Below are 11,034 nucleotides of genomic sequence, written 5' to 3' on the forward strand. Positions count from 1 at the left end.
CAAACGGTACCGCCGAGCGCCGCGACGGTAGAACCTACATTCCGATTGATTAACCACTGTATGGTTAAGTCTGAAAGACTCCTTGTGTGTGTGCACCACAGCCTTGTAGGAGGATTTCAACCAACATCCTTAAGTAAAACTGCCCACACACCCACACACCTTGTGTCCATTCCTCCTATGAATAATAATGTAAATGTAATTGAGTTGTTTCTTCCTTTACACACACCATGTGTTAGTGTCGAATGAATTGATCCTCTCTGAAGAGTAAATAAAACTTTCTTCTCTGTTGCTTATCGTTGACTCCTAGTTTGTTTATTGATCAACAGATTCTTCCCTGACAAGTGATTGGATTTGCTGCCATTGTTCCATTTTGTTCATTGTACAAAATTTTTGATTGTAACATCATGCACATGAGAACCTACTGTATGTGAAATAAACATGAGCTGTAACGCAACAAAAACATTAACATCACATTATAATTTTAAACAACAGTGTCAGTATCAGCCCAGAACTTCACAATCGTTGCATCTTTAATTACTAGATCATGAACAAGTAATGTGTTTTTGTCTCTATCTCTGAGAAATAGGTGATGTTACCTGTGTACAGATAAGGAGTCTCCACGTTTAAAGTTCCTAGGAGGCTCCATAGACCAATCACTCTTCATGGAGACACAGCTGGGTTGTGATGTTCTCTTTTTCTGGTGTTTACTGTACAATATTATAGAGTAGATATATGACAGTTGTCTGTAATATTATGATAACAAAATCACAGATACACTGTGTATTGTGATACTTCTATTTAATATCGTTTATGAGCTCTAACTCATTATACACACTAGGTGGCAGCACCAGGGGTAATATCACACAGAGCACAAACGTTATCGCACAAGAGACAAACACCAGACCAACAATTTAGTTTCATTCTGTCTGCATGCACCGGAAAAAAATGATACTGAAACTGTGTATAACATTTTCATACTATACAGAACTCACAGCAGATCCACAGTGCAGCCATCTGAAGGTAATTACTGTAAACTGCTGTATATACGTACACTCTAGTTTCTATCACAGTTGGCTTGACCACGATCTAAAATGCAGGTTAAAATCAACACCTGTGTGTTGTGCTCGATGGTGAGACTCAATTGCTATTTATTTACTTAAGGCACAATCTACCATCGTTTTTTTTAAATATTATTAATACTAAAAAGTTGTGATTGTGTGTAAAATGATTCCTCATGCTGCCAGAACTTTAACACTTTGAATCGTGGAAAATATCTGTGCTCTTAGAGAAAAAAAATAAAATAAATAAAAAACCTTCATAGATGTGATAACCTGGTGATTCAGTACATTCAGGTCGTCAGCTGACTTCATTTTATTGCCACATAACGTTCTGAGTCTAGAAATGACCAACTGAAGTAACCCCAGATCATAATGTCTCCAGAGTCTTGTACAGTGGACTCTATGCATGATGGAAGAATCGCTTTATGTCCTTCCCTTCTCACCCCCGCCACGCCCATCGCTCTGGAATAGACTCAATCTGTACTCATCAGGTCACATGACCTTTTTTCAACGCTCCGAAGTATAATAACTATGCTACCTACCAAAAATAAGTGTTATTTTCCAGATTGTTTACACTGAAGTTTTCATATGGCCACAAAGCTTTTTAGATCCAATGCTATGAGTTTTCTTGACCTTGTGTGTGTGTTTTTGACTGATAGTCAAAAGTCCAGTCTTTATATTTTTTAGCAAACTGAAGCCATTTTTCTGATGAGTCTCACTTACAAGTGGTTTTCCTTTGGACACACAGCTGTTTAGTCCCAATCCTGTGAGTTCTCATCACATGGTGTGTGTATGGAAATGCTCTTACTTTCATTACTAAGACTAGCCCTGGTTTTTACTGTTGAAAGTCATCTCCATTCATGGGTTTTTCCCGACCACATTTCTTCCACAAAGTTGACGTTTCAGCATTATCCTTCCAGGTTTTGATAATGTATTGAATGGTTCTTAATAAACCAATCATTTTATAACATAATCTGGATTAGCACTAATTTTAAATGTATCATTTTGTATGAATGCATTGATATTTAGATAACACAATGATAATACAAAATGACCAAAATTTCATAAAACTGGAGAGAAAAAAATCTGGGTTTTTTTCTGAATAAAAAAAAAATAAACATTTATAAATTATAATTTTAAACATCAGAATCAGTATCAACCAAGCATTTAACTATCATTGCATCCTTACTACATCATGCAGAATGAACGGATAAGGTGTTTGACTTATGGGATGTTCCCTGTGTCTGTACGAGGAGTTTCCTTGTTTAAAGTTCCTAGGAGGCTCCATAGACCCATCACTCTTCATGGAGACACAACTGGGTTGTTCTGAGTCTGATCTCTTTATCTGAAGTTTACTGTACAACATTATAAAGTGGATATAAAACAGAATTTAATTATCTGTAAAACTGTGATTCAAAATACTGAAAGAGACAAATTTGCTATATTTTCTATTGCATTACAGTGAAACCTCGGATTACTAGTAACACGGTTTGCGAGTGTTCTGCAAGAAAAGCAAAATTTTTTTTTATAAATTTTGACTTGAAAAACAAACAAGCACCAAAAAAACAACAACGAGTACCGAGTAACATGTATCACTCATGCGCTTCTTGTTTTGATGCCGAGCGTCACGTGACCACAACTGAGCCAACGGTTTTCCTCTCTCTTGTGCTGTGGAATTGTGGGTAATCGTCTCCCCTGCTGGGTCTTAGTGCGCGTCTCTTACTGGTATATTCAACATCTGTGCACGTGTGTACTGTTCACTATAACACTGTGACCACGTGTGTGTGCGTAAAACATATTTTATTTTGTGTCTGTATGCGTGTGTGTACAGCGCGCGTGTAAAGCAAAAGAAAGTCTAATTAGAGAGGTTGAAGATCCATTTTCTCTCTCTCCATCCATCAGCCTGCACTTTGTGTCGTTGGACACCGTGCCCCTTCACACACACACTCTGCTCTACACAGAAACACCGCTCTGTCGCAATTCTTTTTAAAGGTAAATTGCAGGTTAATTTGTTTTATTTGTACTTTACAACAGTGATTCCGTCAAGTCAGGTTTTGTGCTGCAGCTTTTCACATACGTACATCTGACCCAAAGACTCTGTGACAAATCATCAGTGTGCAGTGAAAAGAAACAATTTTCCTCCTCAGGACATTGATGATGAACCTAAAACCTCTGCTTCAGTCTCACTATTAGAGAATGTGTCTTACTGAGGAGCAGGTCATGTGACTCTCAGAGAGATGATCTTACTTCAGTGTCTCCTGTTTACAGCGAAGATTCTCCAGTCTTAATCTCAAAGCTGAAGTCAGAGCAGCACAGCCTTCATCTGAGACATCACACTCACGCAACCTGCAGAGACACAATGACTCACACTTCATCAACAGATTTACAACTTGGTTTATTATTTAAATGTGAGTATTTTTGGTAAGTCTTCTCTAACAGACTTATAGTGCACTATACAGGGACAATAAACTTGTTTCTCCATAACCTTTGTTTAATAACACTAGACATTTATATAACACTATATATTTATATTACTGCAGAATCAAGGAAGTAAATGTCTGAATCAGGGTAAAAAACAAACACAATCATGAATTTAAACAGAGTTATACTAATTTCAGGCCTAAAACGTTACTTTTGAGGAGAATCAAAACTCATGTCTTTAATAAACAAAATTACTGACTGATAATTTATTACTAAATGAAATTTTACTGTAAATAAAATGTACAGTACTGTGTAAAAGTCTTAGACACATGTATATAAGTGCTGTAGAGCGAGAATGACTTTTGTACAGTAACAAGTACCAGGATGAAGTACAAGGTCAGCTGAAGGTTAAATGTGTGTTTTAACTTTGTGATTTAAATATCTGACTCCAAGACATTTAATTAATTATCTTATAATGTATAATCTTTTAGTTATTGTTGTTAAGTGTAATATCTCAGTGTTTTATTTACATATAAGCTGGCCAAAGCCAAAGCGCAGAAAAATAAAGTATCAGTTTTCTATTAACAGAATAAGGATTATATAAGAGCTCTAAACTCCTCCCACTGTCCAGAACATTCTGTAGAGCTTCAGAAACCTGTACAGCATATGACACCTTCCACACGCTTAGAGAACTCACTGAATCTGTGTGTGTGTGTGTGTGTGTGTGTGTGTGTGTGTGCGCGCGCGTGTAAGAGTTGGGGGCGTGGCCTTGTATGTAGATTACCCTGACTGCATCCCTGTGACTAGCATGTGTGCGTGTCCTGTCTCAGGCCATTATCATATAGAAAGACTGTACGTCTCATTGGATTTATACAGATTACATAAACTGAGAATATTTTATATTTGATTTAACTTGCGTGATTAAAAAGTAGATCCTTTAGGCTTTCTATAGATATATTTCTCATGTCTGTGTGTGCAGTATTCACAGTTTCAGAAAGATGTGATAGAGAGGAGACTGAGACGGCTGAAAGTGACCCTGTTCATTTTCTTTATTTTACAAAAGCACAGTGTTTTATGGATACTGTGAGTGTACATAAATAATAAAAGTAGACCCTTTACAGATTTAAATGATGTACTACACTTATGTATACGATTAAAAACGACGGCCCATTTTAAGTTCTTTCCACAGTTACAAGGAAAAAATACAAGTTGTCCTGCCGGCTGACTGCTAATTATTAAATAAACTGCCCTGGAACGACCCTTTGGTGACGTGGATTGTCCTAACCATTCAGTACACAGATACTAAAAATGGTTGGGAAAAATATACCCTCCTTAACCCACTTATGTTGGGGATGTTATAAGGCATTTCACAGCTGTTTTTCCTGCTTTTTGAACCTGTACTCTAATGAACATAACATATGTAAAAAAGCATTTTTCCAAAAAAATTGTTTCTATGCCTTTTCATTTTATTAGTTAGCATTAGCTAGCAACACAGCAACATTCTCTGGCAACTTTTAAGGTGGAATGTTTTTCCGTGTATTTTACTCAGTGCAGGTAGTGCTGGGCGATATGGAAAAATCATATATCACAATGTGGATTATTTTATATCACGATAACGATATACATCACGATATACCACCCACAATAAAGTACGTTTTCAGTTATTCTCAAAATAATAACAAAAATATCATTGCATACTTTTTTTTGCAACTTTATTTTGAAGTGACATTTAACTGAACTGTCACAAATGAGAAAAATACATTTTAGTTTAGCAATATAAATGTATCAACTGACAACAGATGTGGTGGAGGTAGAGCTACAGTAGCCTTCACATTTTTTTATCCACATCATAGTTATTTAAATAGTATCAAAAACTTTATAAAAAAAAAAAAAAAATATTTAAGTATACACCCATTTCAAGTTTCTGAGCAGAAAAGCACTCCGCGCTCCGTGTCAGAGCTCTTAAAGCCAAAATGCAACCAAATCACTGACGTACCCCCACGTTTCGGTAAAAGTACTTCTTGGGCTGCTGCCTGCATAGCAGTTTCAGTTTGTTGCGACTCCGGGCATTCATCTTTAACCTCTTGCATCTCCATCTTTAAGCACTCACGAGTTAACTAGCGTAAAGCATGTCGTAAAGCATGTCGCAACAACGTAAAGCGTCATGTCGCAAAACCACAAGACGGAGTTTCTTTGCGAAAAAGTTCATTTTTATTCTTGATTATCACTTATATAAAGGGTAGAGTATGCATTGCATAGCGACAAGACATTATCATACATTTGTCATAACCTATTTAATGCAATATTTTCTTTAGTAATTGATAAAATTAGGTTAGAAACGATAGAAGAGAAATAGGACGATAGACACTTTTCTATCGTCCCCACGATATATATCGTCATATCGCCCAGCACTAATTGCAGGAGTTAACAACATGAATCACTCAACTCACTTTAAGGTAACTACGGCAACTTAAACCCTGTTTCTCCTCAACTGGAGTAAAAAGTGATTAAATGTGGTGCCGGTGCGCTCCGACAGAACTACAGCTGTGATTCTAACCCATAACAGTCCTACTGCAAGCACCAACACACACATTTAGACATAATGACATATATATATATATATATATATATATATAGAAACGACACCTACCAAGAAGATATGAACAGTTGCTCTGTTTATCTAATGATATAGCAGCAGGAGTGTGTGACATTGCGTGTTTTTACTCTATAGTAACACTTGGAGCTTTAGGATCCAAACCTCATCGTTATCATTTTCAGAAACCAGCTCGGAATCGTCCCTCAATGATAAATCTTTTAAATGTGAAATGTTTCTCTCTCTCTCTCTCTCGCTCACGCACACACACACGCCTTCTAGGCGAGCTGTATATAAACTTTCTGCTTCACTCAGTCACACAGTGCAGTTAGTTTGTGTCTCAGCTGCAGTTTGTGTGATTAGTTACAGTGTTGTAGTAAATTTCACAGTCATTTCAGACACACTGCAGTCGCATCAAGTCAGGTTTTGTGCTGCAGCTTCTTACATACGTACATCTCCTAATGTTAATTTAGTTTAAATGTTAATTTAATGTTAAGTGAAAGTAACAAAAGAAAAATGTCTCATCAAGTTTGCACAAACAATGCTGATGTGGCCCAGCCAGAGTTTGAGATTAACACTGTTGTAGTGATATTGCAGTGTGTAATGGAAACTATGATGTATTGTACTCTAATATTAATAATAATAGTTATACTTCTCTATCATATCTTAGTTTACTCTACTGCACTCTTTTAAGGGCTAGACAGATGTGTGAGTCTAAAAGACTTCTTGTGTGTGTATAAATACCCTTGACAGGAAGAACATTGTGTGCAGTGAGTTATGTGTTTAACTCAAGAAGCAGCTGTTGATGGTTATAGGAGCATTTAAACCAACATCCATAACTAAAACTTGGTACATACATGGCACACACTGTGTCTGTTCTGAATGATTTTTACTCTCTCTAGAGAGTAAAAATAAAACTTTCTTCTTTGTTGCTTGTCCTGGACTTCTGTATTGATTAACATATTTTTTTCTGACAAGTTATTGGATACATTGGCTTTATGAATTACATTAAATATATTAAGCTTTGGTCTGACGCTCACGGAGGTGGCTGTCAATCCGTATGTCTAGTCTATACTCCCTGCCACATAGCTCGCTTGTGCAGGGATTTTCAAATTGTACTTTTATTCTGACAAAATAAAACATCTTCCACATGAGTCCAGGCTCTCATTCCCTACACTGATCATTACAGAGGAAGAAGTTCAGCATGGAGGGTAATTAGAGGAGCACCGTCGTAGTTTTGTCTTCTCTATACACATTAAAATTTAGTTTAATGTTACAAAGAGTGTGCCACCTTGTGGTGTTTGACATTTCTTGCAGGAGAGAGGCTGCTTTACGACAGCTGTGTAGGGAGTGTTGTGGGAGATGCATTGTGGGTAATGCAGTCCGGTGTGTGTAAACACAAATGCGAGATGTAAGTGGGCATATAGAGCCTGAGTTTGTTTTGTTTTCAGTAGTTTTAGTTTGATTTAAGCGCGGGATCTACCCGAAAGTTTTGTACTGTAGCCCTGACAATGCAGCAAATAAAATAACAGACATGCATCGACCAATTTGTCCATCTCATCACTGCACAAGCATGAATTAACGGGCTGTTACGCTGCCGCGAGCAAAAATAAAGCGGTAGCGCATTACTGCATAACCACATTACCTGTGTACAGATGAGGAGTCTCCATGTTTAAAGTTCCTGGGAGGCTCCATAGACCCATCACTGTTCATAGAGACACAGCTGTGTTCTGGTAAGTCTGATCTCTTTCTCCTGGGTTTACTGTACAACATTATAGAGTAGATACAAGACAGAATTAATTGTCTGTAATATTATTATTTAAAATACAGGAGAGATAAATGTGCTGCACATATCCTGTGTCACAATGTTGTTGTTGGTTTTTTGGCTGCTCCCAGAAACGGTCACCACAGCGGACCATCTGGTCCACACACAAACACAAACAGGTTTTACGCCGGATTCCCTTCCTGATGCTACCCTCCCATTTTATCTGGATTTGGGACTGGCACTGTATCCAGTGGCTGGGGTTTGGGCACTGCCTGGGAATTGAACCTGCGCCTTCTGCATGGAAGGCGAGGAATACCACCGATGCCCTAGCCTGTATCACAATACTTCCATTTAATATTCTTAATGAGATCTACCACTATATACACTAGATGGCAGCACCAGCGGTAGTATCACACAGAGCCTACAGTTATAGAGAAGAAACTGCTTCAAGGCATTTCTAATTAGAAATGTAAAGTTAAACCTAATGAAAAGGAGATACTGTATATAGTTCACCGTCAACAGCCTTGTTTTATTCTGTCCACATGATCTTTGAAAAAGTAATAATGAAAGTGAGTTTAATGAACTGATCTTCTCTGAAGAGTAAATAAAACTTCTGCCTTTGGTCTCGTCATTGACTCCTCGTTTGTTTATTGGTCAACAAATTTGGATTTGTTGACATTACAGATAAAAATTATTTTATTACAATATAAAATAAAATATTTTGTGTCAACACTGTCTCATCACTGTTGTGAAGCCTGTATAGAAATCCATCTCATATTATGGTTTTAATGTATTGTCTCATGTCTACTCTTCACTGTTTAACTGCATTTTTATATCATTTTACAATTAACATAATTTGGAGAACATAGTAAGAAAAAACTTTGTTTCTAAATTTGGAAAAAGCTTGTGTGCCATCGGCCACATTATAATATTAAATATTGGTATCGGTATCAGCTCAGAATTTAGCAATTATTGCATCGTTATATATTACATCATGAACAAATAATGTGTTTGACTTCATCACTGAGAATTATGGGATGTTACCTGTGTACAGATGAGACGTCTTCACTTTTAAAGTATGAGGGAAATGCCTGGAAACACATTGGGATTCTGCAGTCAGAGTTAGCTGAGGTGGCTGGAAAAAGGGAAGTTTGGGGTTCTCTGCTGAAACTGCTACCCCCGCAACCCAAATTTGGATAAGCGTTTGATGGATGGATGGAAGGAAGAGCCATAGACTGATCACTCTCCATGAAGACAAGGTCGAGTGCTGATCTCTTTATCTGGAATTTACTGTACAACATTATAGAGTGGAAATGAGACAAGATTTAATCATTATTCAAAATCAAAGTAGAGACAAATTTTCTATATCACCTGTCTCAAAACTTTTTAATATTTTGGATAAGCTCTAAATGTAACACTAGGTTGTAGCACAAGATCCTGTAGCTCACAGAGCACAAAGTCAAAGAGAGGAAACTTTACTGTTTCAAAGCATTTCAAATTAAACATGTAAAATTCGGCTAAACAGAAAGAGGCGTTATACCACAAGAGGCAAACACCAGGACAACAGCCTCATGACATTCTGTCCACGCGAACGGGGAAAATAATACTGAAACTGTGTTTAACACACAAACTTAAACTGTGTCTTCACACTATAGAGAATTCACAGCAGATCCAGAGTGCAGCTGTCTGAAGGTAGTTACTGTAAACTGTTGTATATACGTACACTCCAGTTTCTATCACGGTTGGCTGGACCACAATCTAAAATGCAGGTTAAAATCAACAATTCTCATGGGCTAAGCAGAAATTAATTATATAGGATGAGGAAATATACAAAATAAAACCACAATTTTTCCTCATTCTCTAGTTAAATCGGTTAGTTTGATTCACTTCTGCATTTCATGATAATGTTTAAAAAACAATATTCTATTAAACAATATTTTATATTATTTATATTAATAATGTTAAAAGAAGTACAAACAAAATAATACATTTTTATTATGTCTTTTCAGGAGCTCACAAAAATGCTGTGGTGGTTCAGAGTGTGAGTTTATCACCCTGTTATAGTGATATTGAGGTGGTTGTTGCATTACAGATAAAAATATGCATCCTCAAATTTACAATAAAATGTTTTGTGTCAGCAGTGTTTCATCATTGTTGTCATACAGGGACATGTCTCATATCATGGTTATAGTGTACTGTCTCCTGTATACCTGTTAACTGCATGACATTATTGTCTCTCTTTCTTTGATATTAAGAACATCATTTCTCAATAGTGTTAGTAGGACATTAACTTACCACATTTCTGAGGGTGGGGTCTCATTATCTGTCTCCAGTTTAAAGTGCTCCATTTTTAAATATTACTGCATGTACAGAGAGTTCATGAACAGATTACTAATCCCTGAAGATGCTGATCTCATCTGCTGGACTGAAATATGATCCTAAAACACAAAAACAAACATCAGGAAAAATAAAATCCACATAGTCAAATAATGAAACTGTCTCTCCTTTGGTCAAACATTGTCCTGTGTTTATATTATTGAGGGACTTTACATAAGAACCAGTATGAATAGTTTGTAAAGAATGAGTCATGATGTCATAACTACATGTGCAAAGACATCATACAACAGGAGCAGACAGATAGAGAGCTAGAGAGAGAGAGAGAGAAAGAGAAGAAGAATATATTTATGTAGCGTACAAGATTTGGGACAAATTCAGTCTCCATGTTTTAAATATTTAGCAATTAAAAAAAAAAGACCAAAAGGCATATGAAAAGGGTTAAACACAATAAGGGTTAAACACAAACAAAATGCCTAAATCCAAAAGAGTAGTCAGAACGCTGTGTTGTTTGTTTCAACAGGCTGCTGTTACTATATTGTTCCTGGTAAGACAGATTTGTAAACATGTAACTGTTGTGAGCTGCAGATTGTCTAAATAAAAAGCATTATAATGTTTACATTTCTCTAAAGATTTAAATGAGATATTTTTATATTGAAGGGTTATGATGACCGCAAACAGCTAACCTAGCTAATTTAATTCTGCTGTGAGTGGGTTAGTCATCCTCAGTAAAGCCTCATTAGTGATAGAAACGTTAAAACACGACCGATATAAAGCCGAGGTCTCGTCTTGATGTTTTTTATGAGCTAAACCAGAGTAACAAAATCAGCTACGAGGGAAAAGCAACGGACGTCACATCTGCC

General features: G+C 36.7%; 1 protein-coding gene across 5 annotated transcripts in view; it reads right to left on the reverse strand.

Moving 5' to 3' along the window:
- Positions 1-7,860, reverse strand: part of LOC128515924 (NACHT, LRR and PYD domains-containing protein 12-like) — a 32,974-nt gene extending 25,114 nt beyond the window's left edge. For 4 of the 5 annotated variants that reach the window (XR_008356718.1, XM_053490188.1, XM_053490185.1 and 1 more), the window contains exons 1-2: positions 2,297-2,418; positions 597-707 (exon numbers count right to left, since the gene is read on the reverse strand). Coding sequence is in view for 4 of the 5 variants with exons in the window: in XM_053490188.1 (XP_053346163.1) it covers positions 597-707; positions 2,297-2,364 (179 nt within the window). In the remaining variant the exon portion in view is untranslated. Of the gene's footprint in view, positions 1-596; positions 708-2,296; positions 2,419-7,717 lie in introns of those variants that run through there. The other variant, XM_053490187.1, reaches the window with a different exon arrangement.
- Positions 7,861-11,034: the final 3,174 nt, after the last annotated feature.

This window comes from Clarias gariepinus, chromosome 28 (genome assembly GCF_024256425.1).
Source record: "Clarias gariepinus isolate MV-2021 ecotype Netherlands chromosome 28, CGAR_prim_01v2, whole genome shotgun sequence".
Lineage (NCBI taxonomy): Eukaryota > Metazoa > Chordata > Actinopteri > Siluriformes > Clariidae > Clarias > Clarias gariepinus.